This window comes from Podarcis gaigeae (assembly GCF_964106915.1).
Source record: "Podarcis gaigeae genome assembly, chromosome: 11".
Lineage (NCBI taxonomy): Eukaryota > Metazoa > Chordata > Lepidosauria > Squamata > Lacertidae > Podarcis > Podarcis gaigeae.
Window position 1 is genome coordinate 44,995,272 of NC_139687.1, and position 26,988 is coordinate 45,022,259.

The following is a 26,988-nucleotide window of genomic DNA, read 5'->3' on the forward strand; positions in this document are numbered from 1 at the left end:
GTAAAGGAAATTGCATTAATAATATAAAAAAAAACAGACAGATTTTATGGGCAAACCTTTGCAATGCCAATAAAAGTCCCCCCCCCCCCATTTCCCCCTCTTATTTTCTTTTGAAGTCCAAGGCGTGATTTGGTAAGTTGAGTCATGTTAGCAATTAGAAATTGGCTCATTTAAGGGGGGCTTATTTCGCGGTGAGTTGGGGAGTGATAAATCTTGAGACGCTCAAAAGGAAGAGTAAGCTTTAAAAGTGCAGTACCCCCCCCCCTTTTTTTTTTTTTTTGGTTTCAGCAACGGAAGCCAGAAATCATTGATTCGTTAAAATAAATGGGAGAGGCAGTAAGAGAGAAAGAGAGAAAGAAAGAAAGAAAAAGAGAGAGCGAGAGCGCGCTGGAGACCTCCAAGGAAGTTAGCAGGAGGGGAAGCAAAGGGAGCTAATTATGGATATCTGTATTTCCGTCGGACCAGCTTATAAACTGCTTTCTTAGAATTTGTCTGCACTTATATCCTTTCTTCCAGATCTTACCCACACGGCCTCCTTTCTTTATAGAAGGGGTGCTTGGGGCGGGAGGAGGGGGAGAGAGAGTCCGTCAGCAAAGCCACAAGCACCAGGTGGCTCTCAACTACACACTGCCAAAAAAATAAAATAAAAATCCTTCTCTAGAAAACAAGTTTTAAAAAGAGGGGGAGAAGGAGGAGGGCTCCCTAGAGGGGATTGGCTGAGAGGGGAAGACAGGAAAATTAGTAAAGCATGAATCTCTCAAGCCATGCTGGTGGCCAGAAGGACTGCTTGAGGAGCAATTAGCTGAAGGCTGCTGCTTGCTGCTGCTGCTGCTATAGGAGAAGAAGCAAAAAAGAAAAAAAGAAAGGAAAAGGAAAAGGGAAAAGGGCAGATTCTGTTGGAGTCTCTCTCTCGCTCTCTCTCTCCCGCTCCCAGTAGGCGCTTGCTCATTGCAACTTGCAAAAGGGTTTCAGATGTCCCAGCACCGCTGCTTGACCCCCTGCAAATAAAACTTGACCACCAGAGGCACGTCCCACCTCTCTCCTTCCTAATCTCTAGCATTTAGGATACAGCTTCCAACCTGTTGGCAACCCTACGGAGAGAGAGGGGGAAAGGACTTGTTTTGCAATCTTTTTTTCTTTTACTTTTTTCAGGAAATATATATATATATACAGATATTTGAGATACAGATATCTATCTATTTCTGGAAGATTCAAGAGAGGGGGGTGCAAGCCCCTGTTTTCTGCTTCTGAGAAGGACTGCGTTTCTGAACTTCGGTGAGAGGAAGGTGCAGAAGTTGTTCAGGGTGGGGGGGCGCTGACCCCCCTCCCGTTTCGTTTTTGCTTTCTCCCGGATTTTTCCCCCCTTGTCCACCACCAGCTCCGCTGCAAGTGTCGTCGCTCACCCGCCTTGTCATCTCTCTCTCTCTCTCTCTTTGCAGACTTTCCCTCCTTGCCTCTGCGAGAGATGGTGCACAGGGCGAAATAGCCTCGCGCGCTCGCAGCAGCAACAGCAGCAGCAGCAGCAAAGCGGCAAACCAGCCCCCAGGAGTTTGGTGATGGGGGGTTGAAAGGCCTGGGGGAAGAGAAAGAAAGAAGGAGGGAGAAAGAAAAAGATCGCCAAGAAAATCTGCAAGCCAAACAACCGCCTGAGCTCGCCCAGAAAACTGTAAGGCAACTTTGTGGTGTGTGTGCGTGTGTGCGCTTGTGCGTTCTTGGAAAGGACTCGAAGGATTAATAAAAGGAGGGCGAAGGAAGCCGAACCAAGGAGAGCGCGTGGAAGTGGGGGAACCCAAAGTGGAGCGAAGGCACCGTTTCCTGCGGAGCGCTTGGCCCCCTGAGGCATGGAAGTCGGCGCCCTCCCTCCAGGCCAGATCAGCGCGCCGAGGTCTGTGAGCAGGAGGGCTCCCCATCAGCTGTCCCCTCGCCTCTCCCCGGGGTTCCCCCTTCCAGTATGTTTCTTTTCATGAGGCATCTCCCCGCGCCCAGAGCTTCAGTACAATGTGCAAATGGAGACTGATACAGGGTGCCTCAGCCTTCGCCCACCTGCCTTCCTCCTCCTCCTCCTCTTCTTCTTCCTCCTCCTCCTCCTCCCGCCGCCGCCGCAGCTTCGTCTTCCTGCTGCTGCTCTGGATGTCGTCGTCCCTGGCTGCCCCCTGCCATGAGCACGGCCAAGACATGCTGCTCCTCAAGGCCACCAACTCTTCGTCGTCGTCGTCGCCATCCTCCTCCTCCTCTTCCTCCTCCTCGCCCGCCAGCGCGGGGAGACACGTGCGGAGCTACAACCACCTCCGAGGAGACGTGCGCTGGAGGAAGCTCTACTCTTACAACAAGTTCTTCCTCCGGATTGAGAAGAACGGCAACGTCAGCGGCACCAAGAGGGAGAACTGCCCTTATAGTAAGTCTCTCTCTCTCTTTTCTTTTTTTCCTCCTCTTCGCCTTTCCCTCGAAACGCGGGGGTGGTGGGGCGGGGAGGGTGGCGTCGCGCAAGGAAGGTTGGCGCTCTGCGCGCGCTCAGAGGCGCCCTCGCCCTTCTGAGGGGTTTGGAACCGAGCGCGCGAGAGGAATTGCGGAATTGCGCCCTGGTTTTATGTGTGTGAGCGAAGTTCTCTTCACAAACCACTTCCCAGGCATTGTTGAAATACCGTTACCGTCCTTTCCATCGCTCTCAGAGGTGGAATCACTGTGGGGAAGAGAGAGAGAAGCTTTCATCGTGAAGCTTTCTCTCCCCCCCCCCCCCCCGCCTCTCTCAGCATCCCTTCAGGTCAGCGCTGTCTCTCCCTCGTCACTGGAATAACCAGCCGGCCCTTTGCTGCGCCTCAGCCGGGGCAGGAAAGTGTCAGGTCTTCGGGAAAGGCGGCAAGAGCCAGGAAAGTTCCGAGCACAACTTAGAAAGTGTCAAAAATGAATTAATAAAACCGGTGCGCGCTAGTGTGTCTGCTCACACTCAGACTCGGCAGATCAAAAGGCTCGGCGAAGTGAAGGAAGGGGCTGGGGCGGAGGGAGCTCTGGCGGTATCCTGACACGAAGCAAATGCTCTCTTTTGACAGTGCTTTTTAAATTGAGGGGCGATCTCTTCAAAGGGAGGGGAGGGCAACTGTCAGATAAAACGAGCAAGATCTCTTTATATGGCCAGTGGGTGCTTGAGGGTTCCCCTTAACTTCTCAATTTCCCCTTAAATTTCATTAGCTGGAAAAGCTGGTACCCTATGGAGTTTATACCGTGACACTCATGGGTTTTGTGTGTGTTTTGTGTTGTCAAATTCTATGTGTGGCTTGGTGGCGTCCTGTCAGTCCTTTCTTTCTCCCCCTCGCCCTGCTTTAAACGGTCTCAAGTTGCATCCCTGAGAGAGCCTTGTAAACATCTGGGGCTGCATCAAGTCATCCAGACCTCACACACATCTCCCTGTCATTTTTTTTTCTTTTAAAAAAAGAAGTCATTCTCACATATATATCTCTTTCCAGACTGAAGTGGATATAAGTAGTTATTTTTTTAGTTGTTTCTCACAGCCTGTTTCAGGATAGTTTTAAACGACTCTGTCCTGGTGGGTAGATAAATAAATAACTGCCAAGACAAATGTCTCTAGATAAGCTGATTTTAAAAATAATAATTAAAAATTACCTCTTGATATTGGTTGGGAATCCAGCGAATTCATTTTATTCAATGTTTTGTTCACGCATGGCCCTTTCTCACTCACTCATCTCAGGTTTATCCTCACAACAACCTTGCAAAGTAGATTAGACCTAATGATGACATGGTGAATGTGAGCAGGTTGATCCGGTTTGTTTCAGGGAGTGTGTGAAGGTGTGAATACTGATCTTTTCTGGCCAAATCAGTCTACCACACTAGCCTCAGGAGACAGTCAAGGGAGAAACAGGTACACTTCTTTTCTTTTTAAGTACACTGCTCTACACACACACACACAAACACGACCTATAAATAGTGTGTGATTAACTCTGTGCCTCACAGCTATAGCTGGACAGAGCAGTGCCAATTTAATCCAAACAAGAAGCATAGCTAATGGGGGACTTCTTTAAACAAAAGGCAATGTGCAGTTTTGAGAAGTGTGGACAATGTTGCATCTTGCAGAAGATAACTACCGTATAACTCTCACTAACCCATTTATTTGTGCTTAGTTGGTTAAAGCAGCTGTGCTTTTAACAACTCATGCATTCCTCTGCTGTGGCCCCTGCTGGCTGGCTACACTTGACTTTCTGTCTGCTTTCACAGGCTTGTGTTATTTATTATCACATGCGTCAATGTGTGCAGCGGGAAATGCTTGCTCCGTTGAAGAACCACTGTATATGCCAGAGACATTGTTTAGTTCAGGCTTTGTGAAACAGTAATGCCAGAAAGCAATCATATGACACAGAGTATTCTGGGATGTCTGAGGACTGCTTCGTGAGTTCCAGGAGAAGCAGGTACATATTAAATATTGTACAGTGCAGCATATTGTATTGGTGCAGTGAAAAACTCAGACAATGGAGACCTGGGTCCAAATGACTTCGCTCTGCTTCACCTACTTTGCAGAGCTGTTGTGACACAGAAATTGGACAACCGCCGTGAGATCCATGGAAATGATATTATTAATATTTTTTGTTTTCAAATATATAATAATAATATCCAACAGGCTCAAAGCATTGGGAGTGGTGACAGCTTAAGTGGTTATGCTTGTGACAAAGGTGCAACAAGCAAACTCAGAGTTTTCTAATACTGCCTCTGACCAGAGCTGTCCAGACAACAAACCCATTTTCATGTGTTCAGTGAATGTGCAAATGTTAGTATGGGATTGGCCAGGGTTCCTGCTCAGAGCCTTGCATTCACAGTCATGCCAAACAAACATGGACTGTCAGTAGCTGGTGGCATGAACCCCTTTCACAGATCTGTATGAACAGCCAGCCAAACCTCCTTGAGAGCTTTGTGCACAGTATGGTTGAGGCCATGAGCTTCTATTCTCTAAAGACAACCTTAGCTCTGCATATTCGTCCTGCTGTGTTCATGAAAACACATTGCAGGGCACCAGAGTTGCTCCCCAGGTGTGGGCTGAGTATGCCATTTGAGGAACTGAGCACATACAGTTGCCCCTGTTTTATGTGGTGGTAGTATTAAATTCTGCATGCTAAATATTTACTGTGTACTTGTGTCAAGCCGGCGTTGACATATGAAGCAGACCTTTGTTTTCGACTGGCTGTTATCTTTATTCATGTTGGCATCTCCTCTTACAGAGCTGGCTCATTGTGTTTACGGAGAGTGCAGTTCTTAGGGCTTGTGCTTTTCTTTTTTCTTTTTTCGCCTTTGCAGGATTTTCTCTAGGGTATATTAGTTTTATCCTAGAGATGTTGCCATCTGTCGTCACCTTATGTTAGAAGTAGGCTGCATGTATTCTGATCAGAAGTTCCCCTCTGCTCCTTCTCTGTCTCACAACCCTAGAATTAAGATTTACCAAATGAAGCTGACAGGGCAGCCCTTTTCAAGGCAGGCTTCTTTGCGTAACTTGCAGAATTCAACCGCTGCAAGATATAGTGATGGCTGACAGCTTAAACTGCTTTGAAAAGGATTATTAGACTCGTGGAGGTCTGTCAACAGCTATCAGCCATGATAGCTTAATGGAACCTCCACAAACAAGTAGAGTATACCCCTTAGTACCAGGTGCTGGACAAACATGCTAGAGAAGGCTGTTGGTTTCATGCCCTGCCTGTTAGCTTCCCATAGCCATCTGGATAGTGTTTGGGTCAGATCCAACAGGGCAATTCTCATTCTTTCCCATTCTGAATTTGCTGCCCTCTCAGTCACAGTGCATTCTGTCTTCCTATGCATTTTGCTTTTGGAAATAGAATTTTGTTTGGTCATAATTCTGACCCTGGAAAATAACATGGTGATATGGTTGCCACCTGGCTCTCTGCCTCTCTGCCTCTGCAGCTTTTTAACATGATCCACAACTTGACACAGAGGTGTGTAGGGTGGTAGTACTGCCGTTGCAACCCACCTGTGGTGAAGGAGTGGGTCCCGACTCATGAGTTGATGACTAATGTGGGTGCAAATGGTTTGAGTCCACCATTAGTCTATGCTTCTCATAGGAAGATATTTGTTAGATACATCTCCCCAGTGGCGTAGCGTGGGGGGTGCAGGGGGGCTGGCCGCACCGGGCGCAACATCTGGGGGTTAGGGTTAGGGGGCGCAAATCCACGGGTTAGGGGGCACAAATTACTTGCCTTGCCCCGGGTGCTGACAACCCGTGCTACGCCACTGCATCTCCCATTAAAATTAACTTGTGACTTTATGTTAACAGGAGATGTATCTAACAGAGAACCCTGCAGGCTATTTCTCAGTGTGGCCACAGAAGAAGACCTCTGAACAGACATTCACAAAAATAAAACCCACATTTTATTTTCAGCCCTCTGGGACACATTCTCTTTTGTTTTGGGATTCATTTTGGATGCTCTTCAGGTTTTTGAGTTTTTGCATTTCTTGCAAGTAAGATTCACGTGGAACGTTTGCCACATGGGTAAGCTGGGATGCAGAGGACTTCAGGCGACAGAGAATGGCTGCACCTAATGGCAGCAAATTGTCAGTTGTCCATTTGTTTGCAATCTGAGCTTTCTACTGCAGGTGCCATTATCTTGGGCAGATGCTGGGGATGAACATAATGACAGCAGTTTAAAGATGGGTGCTTGGGAGCAAAATTCAGAGTGATACCAGGTGAACAAGGAGGACATAACTTGGAGCCTTATTTAAACTGATTTTCCTTGTCTGTGTATGCAGCACTAGCACAGCAGAGTTCAGGGCAGGCTGCTATGTCAAGGCATGGGGCATGTGCAATGCCACCTGGGCCAATTCTTCGTGCCAATTCTGGAGTCATGCATTTAAATGGGTCCTGACTTCACTGGGCCTGATTTCCTAGGTTATGCTTAGGGTTTCAGAGGGGGTGGGGTGGGGAGAATAAACAGAAAGTTGGGGAGAGTAACCAGCACCCGCTGATTAAAGTAGCTTCAACAAGATTCATTTCCATAGCAGGTTTGCTCTATAAATACTGTATATTAAGCACTAAATAAAGGTTTACTTTGGCAGATGTTTTCCAACTTGATTACACAGAGCTATTACCTCAGCCTTTTCTATACCTTTAGGATAATGGGAATTGGGGGTGAATTATGGTGGTTCTGTCAAAAGTCTGGGACAGCTTGCATAATTTAGCATTGCTGGAGTATATCTGTCACTAGATACGCGTAGGATGGCTTGGGTTTTGTTTTATTTTCTTTGCAGTTAGAGCTTTGCCCTGAAACTTGACCACTCAGCACTCCTTCTTACCTCAGTGTTGCAGCTGCAAAGCTGCTCCTGAGAAGCTGATTTCCAGGAGTGAACAAAGCAGCTGTAAGTCTCTCTCTGATGATGACGACTTATAACATGTGTGAAATAATAGTTAGGAGTAAGCACTCCAACTTCACCCCAGAGATGGCCCATGAAAAGTTTGAGGATTGGGTCTCTCTCATCTGTAGTAGATTGCAAAATAGAGGACCAAATTTTGGGATGTTTGCAATTCTGTCCTAAACACGATTACTCAGAATTAAGCCCTAACAAGTTTAATCTGCCTTACTTCCATTCTGGATAAGTTCGTATAGGATTGCAACCCCAGTATTGGTCTAAAGATGGCAAATGTAGACCCATGTGAATTTCACAGTGATAAGCTACTGATGGGGGGGGGGGAGAGGTGCTTGTTTTTGTAGTTGCAATCTTGGGGTTGCATTAGGAATATGTTCTGCTGATCTTTCAAGCAATAGTTTTGGGGGCTTCAGGCTCTGAATAATAAAAGTTGTCAAAAGCAATTTGAAACTGGGAAGCAAAACGAGTCAATAGCCTAAGGATGCATTACATATAAACCTTGACAGCTGCTTTTTCCTAGGGAAAAGCCAATTTGGTAGGGGACAGTTTCAAGTAGAGAAGTGCAGGGGAGGGGTGCGTAAGCCATTCTCCTCCTGCCGCTCTTCTTCAGTGATTTTTCCTCTTGCCACTTTTGTACAGCAGCTATCCTTTCCCAAGCTGATACATACACCCAGCCTTGTGAGTTCCAGTTAAATGGTAACCCCTAGGAAGAAAAGCATCAAGGGGAGAGGGAGCTGCAGTGGGAGAAATGACAGCCACCTAAAAGGTTAAACACACACATGCACACATTATGGATTCACCAGTGTTAACAAGGTTCTTTGAGACCAGGATCCAAATTCTCACTCAGCCATGCATCTCATGGGGAAATGTGGAACATAAACACAATATGAAATAATTTCACAAAAAGGAGGTTGCATATTCACAGGGGTATGGGCTATTGAACAGCATAGCTGTCAACCTTTCCAAACTTCTCCTTAAATAATCACTTTCAACTTCAGCTTGTTTACTGAAGAGACGCTTCCCGCCTGCCGTGGAAGCCCTCTGTTTACTTGCAGAGGATTCTGGGACATATTGTAGGCTAGGGCTAAGAAACCTGTGGCCCTCCAGGTGCTGCAGTACTGCACTTCCCATCATCCCTTGGCCATTGGCCATGCTGGTTGGGACTGATGGGAATTGGAAGTCCCACCTCATCTGGAGAGCCACTGCTTCCTCATCCCTGTTCTTCTGCTTTGAACAAAGTTGGCTTCTGTTGCACCTACGCCCTAGAACATACCCATTGTCTTTCTCAGAAGTTTGTCTGCCATTGCTCTTGTCATTGACCCAAATACTTGGGGTTCCTGAAGATCCCCAGTATTTCGTTTGAAAGCTACTGCTATGCAGCATAGTTCATGTCACAGGGGGTTTCTTCCCAACATAGCCTGAGTCCAGCTCCTCAGTTTTAAAACCATCAAACAATAGTATGGCCAGTTTGCACTTACTGAACAGGCTTTGCAGTGTCTGGTTACGTAAAAATGTTGGTTCCTCTTGAGTCTTTGCTGGCCATTATATTAACTTGAAGGACTGTTGGAAAGGTTAAATGGGAAATAAGAATGTGACGAACAACAGGTGACCATGAGAAGGAATGAATCTTTTGGATTAGGCAGAAGTTCTTAGATGTTTTATGGGAGAAGGATAAGTGGACAGGTCAATCCACTTGCTGAAATACTGTTACGGTGCTTCCTACACCAGAGTAGCATTCTGTTCCTGGATTCGTTGTGAAGGTTATTACACACCACTGATGCATCATTTAGGGTTGACCCGAGTTAACATTCTCTAAGCAATAAATGTTAAATGTTAAATGCAGCCTGAATGCAATAAATTAGGCATTTATTTGTTTTTTAATAGTATGCATGTCCAGTTCAATATCCTTCTGCCTTCCAATCCACTTTCCATTTGCGTTGCATCTTTAGATTGTAATCCTGAGGCCAGGGACCATCTTTTCCTTTATTGGTCTTCAAGCTGCTCTGGGAGCCTTCTTCGGATGAAGAGAGGGATAAAATTATTAAATAAATAACTGTTACCCGAGTCTTCCTTCAAATTAGGACTCCTATATTATTTATAACTGGTGTTTGGATGTTCCCCTGACTACAGCATTATTAGTGATGCAGTTATATATCTCATTCTAACCATGTCACTTAGAAATCACTGATTGCTGCAGATCGTGTCCCAGCTTGGGATAAGGCAGGCATAGGCAAACTTGGCCCTCCAGATGTTTTGGGACAACAACTACCATCACCCCTAGCTAACAGGACCAGTGGTCAGGTCCACTGTAGTTCCAAAACATCTGGAGGGCCGAGTTTGTCTATGCCTGTGATAAGGCTTCGTTGTAGTAACATGAGACTTTGAATGGAAATGCAGCAATTGGTTTTCATTGTACTAAAAGCATTTCACAAATATGCTGCTCTCTTTTTTCAAATATGTCCTATAAAATACAAATGGGATCAATTTCTCTGCCATCAACACTGCTCGTCTTATTTTGAGATTGGATCTAATCTGTAAATTTGTCCATGTCGGCAACCTTGAGTATCAGTTTCTATTCTTGCTCTGATTGTTTTGAAATTTAATGGGGAACTGCTTACTTTCTTTCATTTTGGAGGAGGACTTCATATATATATATATATATATATATATATATATATATATATATGAATGATGTTTTCAAAAATGTATGTGGCAAAACTGCTATTTGGTTATTTTCTTTCAGTAGTTTCCACATTAAGAGACAGATCTTACTTGCTGTCAAGAGTAATTAAATCATTTCAACAATTTTATAAAATAAGTGAGATAACGGCACGTTAAATTCAGAGCTAAAACCTTAAACAGAATAAAAGCAGAATTAGCAATGTGTGCTATTTTATACTGAATGAAAATGCTTCTGTAAAATCACATTTAATGTTCCTTCAAAGTCTTGTCTTTACTTGTTAAACAAGTAAATTGGTTTTTCTTAGAAATAAGTCTTCACAATATTACTGTTTTTCACTTTCTAATAAAGGTTAGTTCATGTTGCTGATAGATAAAACAAACAAACAAACATGGCATCCAGAAAATAGAAAATTATATACGGCCTTCTAATAGATACTGCTGTTTCCTGGGTAGGGAAGTTGTTGCTTTTTATTATACCAACTGCTTTCTCATTTAAGCCTGGACCCAGGTTACATAATTTATAACCAGTGACTTACAACTGTGGGCATTTAGGATTTATGAATGCGGAAGGGATTGTATTCTTTAGTGTCTACATGACACTCTCCTGTTACCTTTACCACATTCCCATAGGGTAGACCCTCCACACACATCACCAAAGCTTTATCATAAATCCATTAAAAATATACAGTTGCAAGGAGCCTTTGTCTTCATAAATCTGATTTATAGCCACCTGCTAAAGATGACTATGAAAACATTTGGTAGGAATCACCCTGACAACCTGAGAGGAGTACAACACAAAGGCCAAAGGAGCTTGAGTGTCCCACGCTATTTCAACAGGGCTAATCTTACGGCCTTATATAAGCAAAAAACACATGCTCTGGTGGGGATTTTGCACAGGGAGATGGAGCATCACATAGGAACATAAAGTAGGGGAAATGGGTCATGGCCCCACCAACCTCAATCTGTCCTCAGCCAGCACCAGTACCACCCCTTACCTGCTGTCAGAAACTGGATGGACGCAAAGGAATGCTGGAGGAACCAGCTGGGGAACCCCCAAGGGAAGCAGGCTCAGTGCCCAGGGAGAGGTGGTGGGATGATGATGATGAGTAGTCAGAGGGAGAAGACTGGGAGGAGGAGGAGGTATCAGAAGCTGAAGAGGTTACAGGGCTTAGTGAGAGGAGAAGGTAGTTTCATGCGGCCACAGTCTCAGATTGCTTTGGGAAAACCTTGGAGAGAGGGGGACTTAAGCAGCTGTGGAGAGGCAGGGACCTTCAGTCTTAGCAACTGCTTCATAGGGGAAAGACTTACCAAAGATGAGCTGCTGTGCCCATTAGGCCTGACACTCCTGTGCAGATCCTGTTTTTGCTAAGTCCACTTGCTTGGTGTAATTTACTGCAGGTTTGCTCCTGTCACCTGCCTTCATACTTACAACCAGCTTGGTGGGTGACACTGCCTGTCAGCTTCCCCCTCCTTAATCTCATCGTCACCGTGTTGGAACAAGTTCTCAACCTCAAGAAAACTGATTATAAAAAGTGGAGAACTACAAACTGACAATTGCAGCTGGTCTAAGAGCTCGGGCAAAGGTTTAAAAATGGTGCCACCTGCTCAGTGATAAAGGGCCTCTCCACAGGTGATTTAGGTGGACCCTCGGTGATACTGTGATGATCAGGGATGGTTAATACATCTTCAACATTTCGTGAAGATCTGCATATCTGAGTCATCAGATATTAAATTGCCATCAGGTAAAACTTTCATATTCAGCCACTGAACTTCAAGTCACCCATTCAGCCACTGAAGGGTTGAGAAACCAAGTGTACACGTGTCTCTCTCTTTGTGTGTATCGGTCTTACGTTGCACCTTTAGCTTAGAAATAAATATTTTTGTATGCAAAGCACTCACATCTAAAGTACTCCCGCTAGAGACTTGTTTAAGCCTCTGGGAGTTAATATGTTAGGGAATTGCCTTTTTTAAACCTTTGAAACAACAAGTTTAACAAACTCTACAAATACTGTGTAGTTTTCCATTGGCTTCAGTGAAAAGTTTGATGGGGACCATAGTCTACCTTCACTCTTGTACTTAAGGCACAACAGTCTACAGTAGAGCTGGGTATATCATTAAAAAAAAAAAATACAGTAGAGCTGGGTGATGAGAGCTTGTACACGTACCCCACTGTAATATGAATAACATAATTATTAACCCCCCAAAATGTGTGTGGATTCACACATGTACATGAACTGGACACCCACCCACCCCTGCTTCTCAATCTATGGTGAAATGGACAGAGCAGCTTTGGATTACTTCAGTTTTGGGATCTAATTTGTTTAGGGATAACATTTACTACAAAATCTTAAAATCATAAACCTTTTTGCACTTACTCCCCCTTTTTTTTTTACTTATCATGCTCCAATCTTCTTTGGAATAAATCAGGATACATTCTAAAGCACACACAAAAAGAAAGTACAAACCATTTCTCAGAATTCTGTATTTTCCTTCTCCAGTGGTTTGGTTATTAAAGCAAGGTTAATTATATTTGGTCCAGATTTTTATTTTTATTTTTACTCAAATGTGATCTAGGAGATATGAGGACCTTTAAAATGTGACTTGGGTCACACATTTAAATAACAGCTTTACAGGCATTCTTTGCTTTTAAATTAGGTCACTGGTGTTCTTTCTTTGAACACTCTGTTCTAATTGGAACAATAAATCATTGACGATATGCAGAATAGATTCCCTTCTAAGGTGGACAACTGGACTGTGCCTTATTACTGCTCCTAACATGTGCAGTGCATTCTGTTATTGCCTGTTAAGAGACATGGTGTCAGTATGAAAGCATTGCCTTGTTTCATTGTTCAGCTAAAGCCAATCTCCTCCTGCATTTACTTGACGTTAATTAATGAATTGAGGCATACCTTCTACATGCCTTTTGCTGGAAGAAGAGCTTAAGGTACCCTAAGATATGTTAAATCAGGGTCTTAGATGACATAAGAGATATCACACTTGCAGATAAGTATTTGTGTTCTCAAGCTTAGATATTTGCGAAAGCAAAAACAAAAAAACAGTAGCAAATAGATTTTTCCCTTACCCCTTTGCATAGGTCATGACTTACCCATCCCATACATACCTGCAAAGGATTCTCTTTATTCCACTTCCATTGATTGATCACTGTATCATTCTGGGTTTCTTGTTCAGAAAATGTATTTCCTTTTGGTATATCACAGTCCTATGCTTATTTACCTGGGAAGAATTCTCACTGAACTCAGTGGGGCTTATGACTGAGTAGGCATGAATAGGACTAGACTGTTAAATGTAGTTTATTAATTCTATCTCAATTTTCTCCAGATTTTCAGTTCTCCCAATTCTTCACATCCTTCTGGTTATTATTCTAATATACGAACATGACATATGCAAATGGTGCAGAAGCTAGCTATATCTAACATGTCCATACCTCAGAGTTTTGCATTCAGGCCGAGGCAGAGTGCGTTCATCAACTGGGTTTGCTTTATAGGCAAATCACACTGGTGGAAAGTAATAGCCTTTGATTGTTCTTCTTCTAGCCATTTGAATCTATGACATTCAAGTCCATTTATTTTCAGTTTGTAGTGTTGATTCCTACCCTTTTATTGCCTCAATCCATGAGATTATTCAAATCCTCTTAATCTAGTGTACATCTATTTAGGAGTAGGTTACATTGAAGTCAACGTGCATTACTTCTGACTGAATTCTGCATTGGATTTGACTGTACACATCTGGACAGAGAAATGAGTGTTTCTTCTGTCCCCCACCCCAAGTGGAAACAGCTCCAGATTGCATCTGGAAAAGCTGTGTTTTCCATAATCAGAGTTGAAAGCTTGTTAAATATGGGCAATTCTTATTGGTAGCTGCACACCCTTGTTGGACTTGATGGTTCTTCTCCCTATACAACTACTGGAGCTAGCGTACGTAGCTTGGTTAGAAAACTAGCTTTGATCAAGTAACACAACTGCAGGAGGGGAGGGGTAAATTTACTGACTCCTGTGTGCATACACATTTAGATCAGCCTGCTCAAATGGCTTCTGAAATGCGAGCAGATTTGTCCTCACATGTCAGATGTTGTGGTGCAAGACCCAGAGGTGGACTTAGCCTATAAAAGAAAACAGGCTTTTAGTGCTGGAGGTGCAGCTCCCTAGAATTATTTACCTGACAAAATCAGGCAGGCACCTAGCATGTTGCTGTTTAGGCGCCTACTGAAGACATTTCTGCTTAGGAAGGCTTTAATGGAAGATATTAATGTCATTAATGGAAGATAAATTTTATAGCTAGTGAGATGGTGTTGTTGCTTTTAAAGGTTGTGTGGATGGGTTTATCCTTTTTAGTGTTGGATTGATATTATTGTTTTTAGGGCTTGTGTTTTTTATTTTCTATACTGCCTTGATGTTTTTATGCTATGAAGCGGTTTATAAGTGTGTTTAATAGGTAATGAATAAATATTTGTCTACCCTGGTGTAAAATCGATACATGTTTGCTGCCTTTCCAAGCCCTGTTCATGCAGCAGCAAATAGAAACGTTTTCTGTTTACCACTCCGTTGGGTGGTAAATCAGAAACAAAAGCATGGGACAATGGATTAGGATAGGGTCACTGAGTAGTTATAGGCCAAGAAAACTACATGTTGTAGCCATGGTGTTTGTGTTAAGAAGCCTATTTTCACATCCCCGCCTCTCAGATGTTCTGATGATAAGTGTTGGCAGAACATTGTCACGGTATAAAGCTGTGAATTCCTTCGGAGTTGTTGTGGATATTTAGTTAATCTACAGTGATTAGTATATTGGAAAGCTTCTTTTTGGACTTAATTTTTGTTATAGGAAAGAGAAGTTCTGTTCACATGCTGAGATCTTAGATGCAACAGGTTTCTGGTGGAAATATCATTGTTTCCTCTTCGCTTCACTTTCTAATCTATCTTCTCTTCTTCAGCCTATCCAGAATTCTCTTTCTGAGGTTTCCTGGCATTTACTCTTGGCTGATGATTGGCAGTCATTATTTCATCCTTTTAAGGGGACCACATAATTAGACTGTTAACAGTCACTTACTTGTCTCAATAGAAGTTTCTGTAGGGATTGGGGAATTTTCAGCACACTCTTCACAACAATATGCAAACTTCACACTTCTCCAAATTTTGCAGTGCAGAATTTATCCAGACAAGCAATAAGTACCGAAATGCATGTAATAGGTTAAAGTGAGCACCTAAAGGTATATATTAGTGAAACTAACATAAATGGCTTTACAAACCTATCTGTGTTAGGCAAAAATGTGTCTATAAGGAGAAACATGCAGTAAAATGCTGGTTAATTTTCATGAGGACTAAAAAAATACCACATAATTTCATTTCCCAAGGTTAGGAAAATGAAAAACTTAGAGAAATCAAAATTGTCAGATCCACCCATCCCCAGTGAAGAAGACTACAATTCATAGCCATTTTAAATGGCTGAGAAGAACCTCAGAATGTGTTGCTACTTCTGGTTAAATTGTCCAAATTGGCCTTGCAACTTGAAATATATACTTTGTGAATGTGTTAAGTTAGCTTTTAAAAAATGGTGAGACTTTGTAACAGGGCTGGGGAACCTGTGACCCCTCTAAAGTTGCTAGACTAGGCTTTCTTCATGCTTGACAATTGACCATGCTTGTAGTTGGAGTTGAAGAACATCTGGAACTCTAAAGCTCACTACCTTTGCTTTCTAGAAACGAATTAAGTAAAGGAAACAAAAGAAATGTTATGATAATTCAGCATGTTATATGCTTCCCTGAGCTACCCTGCAATTAAACTCAGACATTTCAAATACTGAGGTGAAATATTACCTTATGCCTTTTAGTTAATATTAAGATATTATATACACTTGTTCAAAAGTAGTATCCACAACTTTTGTGTTGTGCATAGAAATTGGCAAGTTGAGAGAGAGAAACTTCAGTGTCTCCTGCCAAACACAGAAGCCTGTGAGATGCCAAAATAACAATGTTTGACATAGTCTTGTCCAGTTCTGGCACTAAGTGATGATATTTCAGCATGGTGTAGGTTGGAATTGGTCTGGAAACTGTGCTGAGGGGAAAGGCAGGCACAGTTCAGCCCCCAGCTAAATCCTTTCTTAGGCAGCATGTTAGGGGAAGTCGCACAGGCTTAAAATCTGTTGGCCTACTTATTTTATTGGCTCTCAATACAGCTTACAAAAATTAAAGTAAAACATAAAGACACAACTGAAGATATCAGGAATGCCTTTAATTTAAGTTACAACTTTTAACACACACACACACAAAGAGAGAGAGAGAGAGAGAGAGAGAGAGAGAGTGTGCTGGTGCACAAATGCATTTCTTCCTTTACTTGATTCTTCAGTACCCGATGACTCTTGGTCAATGTGTGAATTGTCTCAATTGAAAAGTTTTGTTTGAGATGAGATTCAAGTACAGTGGTACCTCTGGTTACATACTTAATTCATTCCGGAGGTCCGTTCTTAACGTTCTGAAGGAGCATCTCCACCCCCATTGTTCAGCCTGAGATCCAGTGCCGAGGGCCTTCTGGCGGTTCCCTCATTGCGAGAAGTGAGGTCACAGGGAACCAGACAGAGGGCCTTCTTGGTGGTGGCGCCTGTCCTGTGGAACGCTCTCCCTTCAGATGTGAAGGAAATAAGCAGCTATCTTCTCTTAAAAAAAAACATCTGAAGACAGCTCTGTTTAGGGAAGTTTTTAATATTTGATGCTGTATTGTTTTTAACACTTGATTGGAAGCCGCCCAGAGTAGCTGGGGAAACTCAGCCAGATGGGCAGGGTATAAATAATAAATTATTATTATTATTATTATTATTATTATTAACCTGAAACTGTTCTTAACCTGAAGCACCACTTTAGCTAATGGGGCGTCCCGCTGCTGCTGCACCACCGCTGCACAATTTCTGTTCTTATCCTGAAGCAAAATTCTTAACCCGAGGTACTATTTCTGGGTTAGCGGAGTTGTAACCTGAAGTGTATGTAACCTGAAGCGTATGTAACCCGAGGTATCACTGTATAGAGTTGCAAGGGACCCCAAGGGTCATCTTCTCCAATGACCAGCAATTTCTGTGTCCATTCCATGAAGAACTGTCATATAGAAATAGCCTCCACTACTGGGCTAAACAATCTGACAAATGTGCCTGAATAACTTTACAATCCCCACTCCCACCCCCTTTTCAAATGTCCATAGAAGTGAAGTGCTGCCCTTTAAGATACCTATTTCACATGAGTTTTTGGTTCAAAAATGTGTGGTATGCAAGAAAAGGAATGAATTAATAACATCTTCCTGGTAGTTACCTTCCCTTGGGCAGCTGTTGTTTTCTCTTTATGCTTTCGAGAGAGAATATTGCAAAGTCATGTTGTGTCATCAGAAAGAAATAAAATAAAATTCAGTTCTCCCCAGTATATTTTTTGGCTGTGGCCTGGAAGCATCTTTCTAGGCACGTACGCATGCATTTAGCCAAATGTTTTTGGGGGTTTGGCAGCCACTGGCATACATGCATTCATCTGGAGAGCCAGTCATCTGTGGCCATGTCATATGGTGGACTTGATCCTATCACAACCTTTTCTGCTCGGGTTCTGATCAGTGGTGTGTATGTGGTACGTAGAAATTGTTTTGCCATGCAGCCAGATGAAACTTATTGGACCAGGTACCAAGTAGTGTAGGCTTCCTGTTAACCACAGTTAAAAGACTGGGAGTGCACTCTAGCAGTGCACCAATCTCCAATCTGATCATGCAGTGCCTTATCTTCTTGGGAGTAATGTGCAACCCACCTGCACACCTGTATGCCACCATCAAGGCATTGGGTACTAAGGAAGAAGGGGAGGAGGAGGAGTTTGGACTTGATATCCTGCCTTTCACTCCCCTTAAGGAGTCTCAAAGCAGCTAACATTCTCCTTTCCCTTTCCACACTCTGTGAGGTGAGTGGGGCTGAGAGACTTCAGAGAAGTGTGACTAGCCCAAGGTCACCCAGCAGCTGCATGTGGAGGAATGGGGAAGCGAACCCAGTTCACCAGATTATGAATCCACCACTCTTAATCTCTGCACCACGCTGGCTCTCTTTATGTAACATTTCATTGTCAATATTAGGTAGCTCCTATGGATGGGTGGATTTGTCTCTTTGTAAAGGTAAAGGTAAAGGACCCCTGACTGTTAAGTCCAGTTGCAGATGACTCTGGGGTTGCAGTGCTCATCTCGCTTTACAGGCTGAGGGAGCTGGCATTTGTCCGCAGACAGTTTTTCCAGGTCATGTGGCCGGCATGACTAAGCCACTTCTGGCACAATGGAACACCGAAACCAGAGCAGTGCACAGAAATGCCGTTTACATTCCCACCAGAGCGGTACCTATTTATCTACTTGCACTTTTTGGCATGCTTTCGAACTGCTAGGTTGACATGATCTGGGACTGAGCAACGGGAGCTCACCCCGTTGTGGGGATTCGAACCACCGACCTTCTGATTGGCAAGCCCAAGAGGCTCAGTGGTTTAGACCACAGCGCCACCCGCGACCTTTTTGTACTCCATGTCAATTTTACCATATGTTCATTCATAAATCCATTCTGTCCCATTTCTGCATAAATCTGCATTTTTTCAAAAAACAAAACCAACCACCATGAACAGTAATATTTAGATACACACCTCAATAATGTTGAAATAAGTATATTATCTTAATGTATGCATTTCTTTGAGCTGAAAACTCTGTTGCAATATTAAGATAAGTGTGAAATCTGAAGGATAATAGCATCCTCATCTATGCATTAGACTGGGACTTGTGAATTAGGTTACTTCCTTAAAAACATGGACTGAAAGAAATTCACCTCCATGCTTAAAGCATCTTAGTTACTATCTGTATCATACACAAATCAATAACTATAGCACAAAATTAAAAGATCCCAATATACTCTGGCACAATGCAGGAAAATCAATCATTTCGTAATAAAAGCACCAGTTGGAAACCGAGTGCTCCTAGTGGTAGATTTCCAGTATGATTTGAGTTAATGTGGTTTGATATTTGGCACCATTTGTAACCTTGAACATTATCATAATTGTTTCTCTCTCCTGCAGACGCAATCCTCTGTGAATATGGTTTCACACAAAACCAGCAATTGCAAGATAAACAGCAGTTGATTGTGGTACTTTGGAAAGCCTATTTTGGCCCTAGAAGTCCTGTCTCTCTGTCTCTCTCTCTGGCAGGAAGGAGGGAAGCATATCAAATAACATCTGCATTTAACATCTGAATATGGGTTTTCACCACTTGTCCCATGGAGAACTCTGTCCCTGATTTTCCTCCCTTCCCATGCGGTCTCTCAAAAACATGTTTTTTTTATTCTTCTTTTCTTTCTTGTTTTCATCCCACCTCCTTTCTGGAGAAGACAGCAGAATGTGTGCACACTACCTCATGCAATAGATTTGGAAAGGGCGCATTACACACCCAGTTGCCTTTTTTACCTGCAGCAACACAGTTGCATGTATTTCTGCACTTGTGGGGTTTTAAATGTGTTTAAGGGGTTCAATGATGGCATAATTCAATAGCTTTAAACCTTTTAAGATCTGAGGTCCAGCTTGAGCCCATGTTGTGCTTGGAGTTACATTTATTTTTAAGCAAATATTCCTGTCCTTGGTTTTCTGTCTTTCTTCTTCCTATTCCCCTTCACTCGATGCCTGTTTTGGGACCCACTTTTATTTATTAAATTTCACTTTTACCCTGCCTTGCCTCCAAGAAACTCAAGGTGGCATACATAGTTATGATCATTGCCTCCTCATAAACAGCCTTGGACACTAGGTTAAGCTGAGAGATAGTGACTGTGCCCAGAGTCACCCCAAAACTTTCAAGGCTGAGTGGGGATTTGAATCTGGGACTCCCCAGTTTGAGTCTGATACTATGATTCAGGGATGGGAAGAGCCTGTGGCTCTCCAGATGTTGTTGAACTCCAAATCACATCAACCTCAGCCAACATGGCCTGTGATCAGGACTGATAGGAGTTGGAGTCCATCGACATCTGGACCAACACAGGTCCCCTATCCCTGCTATAAATGCTAACTCACACTTGACCCACTTTACTCATCAGGAGAATAATATTTCTGGTTTTGATTTTTTTTGATGCTACAATTTGTTTTTCTGCACAAGCATTTCAAGAATGTAAAAAAAAAGTGTGTTCAACAAGGGGAAAGGAAAAATGAAAGACCACTGAGAGTGAAGGGTGGAGATGTAATCTATATTGGATAATTACCTCAAGGAATACTACAGAACATAGTGGAGAAATTTCACTCACCAGTGAGGCCCCTATGGTAAGGTTATATAAGGTTCATTAATAAATCTAACTTGGAGATCAAATAAAAGCTGAATCGTTTGCGCAGAACAGTGCTGCAAGCCAAAGAACCTCATTAGTTTGAGAATGGAACTGCGTAAAACTTCTTGAAGGTCATTTATATGCCGAATGGACATATACCAGGACCAGCATTATTTTTATTATTATTATGTGCCCACATAAATCAGGGAAAGTAAAGCAAAATCAAATCAACACTAGGGTAGAATAAAGAATGTAAGCAGGCAGATGCTGCCATGTTCCCTTGCAGGTTCTCATTCGTCATCCCACAGGCTATTTAGTAGGCAAGCTGCAAACTGGATTAACCTGCACAGCATACCTTAGCAAGGGATCTGCCAATTTGGACAGGTGCAGCCCAGGATAGCTTGCTCTCCTACGTAGCTTTGGATTCTGGGGTGCAACTTTAAGCTGAAGCCTTTATAGGGGATCCCGAGGGAGGCATCCCTCTAAGATCATGTGATGCCTTCATGGGCACCCCTAAAAAGATTTCTGCATCAAGCAACAACTTTGACTAGCCACCCCCAAGTTTGCATCAACCAACACAGCCAGTGGTCAGGTAGAATGGTAGTTGTAGCCCAGCTAAGCTGGAGGGCACCAGGTTGAGGAAGGCTGGCTTAGGTGGATTTTGTAATCTAGCCAGCCATGAGTTTGGAACTATCTACCAAAGTGGTCTCTCCTTATAACACAACTATTGCTTACTAAACAGTTCTGCCTGATAATGCCTGAAGGAATAAATAATGCAGCTTCAGTGCTTTTTTGGCAACTTTCCCATCACCCCTCCTATAGGGGACAGTTTTTCCCCCTCCTTCTCCCAACCTGGAGAGAAGTTGGGTTTTCCAAAGATAGACATTGGGATGAGCTACAGATATTCCAGATTACTTCTCTCTTCAGCCCCAGTCAGCATGGTCAAGGGAGGGCAGCAGGTTGCTTATCCCTGGTCTATTCCATTACCAACTGCACCATCCTGAAGTCCTGATTATATAATAAAACAGCATCTGGAAGTGTTCAAAAATTCAGAAAGGAATTGATCTAGTCTGGTATTAGATGTGTAATGAGCCCCTCCTATCTGTATGGTCACTTCTCCATGACCTGACTTAAGGGAATATGTGAAATTCATTTCAGTTAGTAAACGGTATTCTGTGGCTTTGCGCCTCAGACCACACACCCAGAAAGAAGCATCCAGATTTTTGCTCAAAATTTACCGTATTGGCTTTGCTTCTCACATTTTGCCACATATACACTTGCAGACAGAGCTCACAGCTGATTCTGCTTATGGAACAGGAAGTGTTTTGCAATGGCAAAAGGTTCACAAAGGGAGGAGGAGTAGGAAAGAGAACGAGGGCTTCTACAAAGAGATTATTTTGAAAAAGGCAATGTTCCCTTCACCACCGGTTCTGTGCATGCGTTATGACGGTGAATAAGGCTCAGACAGGATGGCCTGTCTTGGGGTAATGATAATAAAAAACAACATTCTGATGTGGCAAAGGGGTTTGAAGAGGAATGTGTTTCCAAACTATTTCCAGTGCACCTTAAGAATCTTTTTTCATACTAAGCCATAGGCCATGCTGTTAACATGAGAAGTCAGCATATTCATCATTCATTCACTGCATTACAGCAATTCACAATGGTGAATCCTGGAGCTGGAAGTGACCTCAGAGCTCATCTAGTCCAACCCTCTGCTGATATAGTGTATCTGCTGCTACAGCATTTCTGATTGGTGGCCTCCTGGGCTCTGCTTAACAGTCTCCAAAGGAGGATGGTCCATCATCTTCCAAGGCAATCTGTTCTATTGTCAAACAGTCCATACCGTCAGGACATTCCTCCTAATCTCCTCTCTCACAATTTCAACCTTTGTTCAGGTCTTTGCTTAGCTCCATCATTTTTTGTGACAGATCTTCAAATATTTGAACATGGCCATCATATCATTCATGTAATGGAGCCTTATTCAGGCTAGACATACACAGGCATACCTTATAGAAGTCAGTCTCCAGGAGCTCCAGCCCCACACCATGATGGTGACATAAATGGCCTCTCACCACCTTTCTTGCAATCATCCAGTACTGATGACGCTTGTTTTCTGAGCAAACCTTCGTACTAAAAACATAACACGAATGAGGGCAGAGATACACCAGAGAAGAAACAAAGCATGTCTGTTCAGCCTTCAAATGGGTATAGGATCTAGAACTGGCAGCAAGTAGGAGCCAGTGTGGGGGAAGCAAAATACATGTGCATGGGATGAATTTGAAATATAATATCATGTTGACCAGAGCTGGGAACTTGTGGCTTTTCAGATGTTCCTGGCTTTCAGCTCCCATAATCTCTGACCAGTGGCCATGCTGGGTGGAGCTGATGGGAGCTGGCATCCTACAAAATCTGAGGGCCACAACCCTGACTTAAAACACATCACCAGAAAATACACTGCTTGTGAAACTGCCCAAAACATGGTCACTACCAGCCCTAATGTGTTTTCCCCCTTGCTTGTATCAAAATATTCCTGCCAAGTAATCATGCTCACTTTGTAAGGCTACATGGGATATAAGAAAACCAGACATGCTTGCCTCACAGCCAGCCAGATCCTTACTGCTGCCTGAAGGGTGTCTTGTTTGAAGGAAAGTTTTGCAATCCTGGTTCAGTTGATCTCAGCAAACTGGCTATCCAGCAACTTGAGTTGGCCAATGATTTTGAGCAGCTGCAGGACCTCTTGCAAAGAGGCCATCTGGGAACTTAAATTTGTGTTGGACTAACAGTGGTCAAATAATCTGGGGCTAGAGAGACGGTGTTGTTGAGCAGGTGCAGATTATCCTCTCCAAAATTCTTCAAGACCGGATTGATTGTGCACAAAAAATTGTTCATGTTATGCTTTTAATGTAAAAGGTGAGCCATAAGAATGTTACTATATAATTCCTGTTTGCTGTGTAATATTATTACCCGCTTTGAAGGCAGGTTGAAATTTTCTTTTGCAAATATTGTTTTGTACAGCTCCAGTTACGCAATAAAATTAATCAGATATGCTTAAGGGCCTTTGGCTGTTTACAGCACTTGCTATTAACTACAATCTGCAGAGTATTAAGGGATGTGGTGGGGTGATCAATCTAATAAACTGAATGTGGCTGGGCACATGAATGTTAAAAGTTTTCTTTGGTGTGTGTTTTTGTTTTTTGTTATGGAGCTTGGGAAGACAATTTGTTATATCCTGTGAAGTTACATCTAATGCTATAATTGGCACAGTGCCTCTCTATGATGCCATTTTGGGTTACTTCCTAGCAGCCAATTCATAAAATTGACAAAAAGCAGGAGATTTTTTTCCACCACAGTTTGGCACAATCCAGCAACAGCAAGCTGCATTTGGAAGCAGTCTCTTTTCTTCATGGAACCCCTTATTGACCACACTCTGTACATGTACAGAGAGTGATGCAAAGGGTAAACAGCAATAAATAAACAGAACTGAGTGCTATTCGTGAGTGGTAAACATGGAACAAGCATTTGTGGGGTTAATTTTCCAAGACTTTTTTCCCCCAAAGAAATAAATAAAGAATCTCTGAGAGATTTTGGCTCAGTTGATGCTGTTTAAAACTCTGTTGCTATTTCATATTGATGAATAATGGAATTAATGAGCTGAAAGTGGAGGACTGGGAGGATTAGGAGACAATCCCATTGCTTCCTTCAAGAATATTAATATAAACAATATTAAAACTGGACCCACAGTTACACCCAAAATTCATGGGTGGTGAAAGTCAGAAGGCTGTGTTGCAAAAAAAAATAATTTTCCAGACAAGGACTGAAGTTTCCCAACAATTGAAAAAGAGCTCATGAAGGAAGAAAATTCATGTGTGTGTGTATTGTATTCAGTCCACAGAGTTGTGTGCTCAACCAAAACACAGCCTTGTCTGTAGCACCTACTCCTATAAGTCTGACAGCTTTTCCTACAGATAAGGATGTAAGTACGCATTGTTTTTCATTCCATCCTGTGTTTGTCGCATGCAGCTCTGTTTCTGTTCCGCTGCAATCCATCTTCTGCCAAAAGGTACATTATTGGTTCTTGCTGTCTGCCCTTGGTGAAAATACACAACTTAAGTAATTTGTGTAAATTACGTTGTCATTATGTTAATCCACCCCTTTCATTTCAATGCAGAAGAAACGCAATGCAAATGTTGAAAAGCTATAATCAGTTGCATATTGTTAGCAGACTGAAAGCAATAGCGGTTGTATTTGGTGGATTGATTTCCATTCCAGACATGGGACAAATAAACGAACACTCGCAATTTCTGTTCCCACTTCCGTTTGTGTCTGAATTCCCCAAGTACCGGACTCCTAAGTTTCATCGCCAATTCACAAATCTCTTTCTCTGGGACAATTGTAAACTGGCAGAAGGTTCCCCACAAAACAAATACTTTGCACATAGCAGCCATACACTGAACGTAATCCCAGCCTTAACATCCCAAATCAAACCTCACGTTTGCAAAACTGGTCTGGCGTGAAGTAAAACCAATCATGAGCATGAAGTTAAACCAATCAACTGGGAGAGGGTAGAAAAATGGCTAAATGTCTTCTGTGATGATAGAAGCCTTGTTCGCCCTTTTGACGTAGAGTTTCCCCTCCCTCATGGTAGAATGGCTTCATGTTTGACAGATATTCCACAGATTTACAGGATGTCTAAAACTAATCCCAAATTTCATTTGGATAAAGTCTTTTCCTGTTTCAGCAAACGCCTTGTTAATGACCTTCCCTCTTTATATCAGTTTTCAGTAATTTGCAACTGAATGTTAGCATTCTGTGTACAAATGGTAGATTTGTTTTTTCTGGCGTGCGTTGAGTGGGCAGATGGGGGGCGGCTGGTACTCACAAATCGTATGTCAGAAGCCACTAAAAGTGTCAGAATCCCACAGCAGGCTTTTGGTGGCTTGTTAATATCTTCTCCTTTCAAGGAAACAGCCTAATTCACTTAAATATAATGAAAGCCATGCCCTCAATGGTGAAACCTCTAAACAGCGTCAACGTTTACAAGTCCTGCCTTCTTTTTTCACCTCCTCCTTTTCTGGCTTCAACCATTTCAACATGAACTATGATGTTTTTCTGTCTGTGGTCTCTCAGATGTCACACATGCGGAAAAATTGAATCTGTAGTTCATATACAACAACAAAAAAAGGCATTCTGTAACTGGTTTCCTTCCAGCCTCACCTCCCTGCTATCTTCTAAACTATTATCTGCACCAGGTAAAAAGAATAATCCTAAATGCAGTTTGGACAGTTAGGAAAATCCAAAGCTGAAAGCGCAGAAATATTTACCTAAGGCCACCCAGTATATTCATGGCAAAGAGGAGATTTCAACTGGGGACCCGTCCCAAATATATCCAGACCCCCAATGGTGATACTACAATTGGAAATTTAGTTCTTTATTGGCAAAGTACATCAGCTCCTAAGGTGCAAGAACAGCAGGCACTGTTCCTGCTAAATAGCTATCTAGGCATCACCTTCTTCAGACCTGTGCCCCAACCCAGACGGTTGGAGCAACAGCACAACCACAGTTAAAACCCTCACAAGCAACTTCTGTGCATCAGTCCTTGGGGACAGTGTTGGAGGGGGAGATTTTAATGGTTCAACTCTCTCTGGGACTGTATCTTCTACGTCTGCACCTCCTTCCTCTTCTCCCTTCTCTGCCTGATGCATTTCCTTCCTCCCTGCCTCATGGGTGGCACAGAACCCCCAAATCACTGGCCCCTTCCTCTGTATTCTCCTTCTGCCACCTCTGCCGCCTCCTTTGCCCACCCTTCGGACTCCTGCCTGTCCCCGACATCACCTCAGATCAGTTACTTCACTTCTGTATTACAGTAGCTCATTCTGACACCCCTATGTTGCAAAGGTGCTGACAGCAAACACTGAACTTGAAATTTTTAGGGCATCTCTCATCCATCAGTCAACATGTTCCTTACACTCTGTTTTCAGTTTTGGATGGCTAATCAGTTTGATCTGTTTTAAATATTTTAGCTATTTTGCCATTTATTACCCTGTTCCATAGATGGCATACCTTGCAAAGCAATTATCTTTGCTCATTATTCAGAATTTCCTAGGTATGCCTTGGGAATTACTGATTCTAGTTTCTGTGGCCAGTGCTATAGACCCATTGGCTGAGATCCCGAGCTCCACATGACTCTCTGCACATCTCTTTCAGTGTGGGGAATGTTCCACATATACAGTCAAGAGAATTAGGCAGGTCTTGCTTCTACAGAGCTATATTCCTTTGCAATAGAATCACATCTGTTTGCCTATCTGTTTCTCTATCTATGGGTGCTTCCAGATGATGTGTTTACCAAGCATTCAGCCTGATTTTTTGCATGTAGATTTGACAACATTGGCTATTTAATGAGCATTCATTCTGATTTGTTTGCTGTATGATGTCAAGGCAGGTTGTCATCCTATACTTTCCAGCACATTTCACTGTCACTTTCCTTATTGCAAAAAGTTTGGAGAAAACCTGCTTCCCTGAAAAAAAATAAAACAGTTTTAATTGGGAAACCTGGTTTGCTGGTATGTTATTAAATCCCACCAGGGAGGGGAGCGGGGGCAGGCAGGCAGATTGCTGTGCCAGCTTGGAGCT

At 42.9% G+C, this 26,988-nt stretch overlaps 1 protein-coding gene across 1 annotated transcript in view; it reads left to right on the forward strand.

Annotated features, from left to right (window-relative positions):
• Window positions 1–378: 378 nt before the first annotated feature.
• The window catches only part of FGF10 (fibroblast growth factor 10), an 85,859-nt gene continuing 59,249 nt past the window's right edge, over window positions 379–26,988 (forward strand). Inside the window, exons 1-2 of the mRNA XM_083703720.1 lie at window positions 379–1,286; window positions 1,440–2,395. Coding sequence (XP_083559846.1) covers window positions 1,999–2,395 — 397 coding nt within the window. The 5' untranslated portion in view covers window positions 379–1,286; window positions 1,440–1,998. The remainder of the gene's footprint in view (window positions 1,287–1,439; window positions 2,396–26,988) is intronic.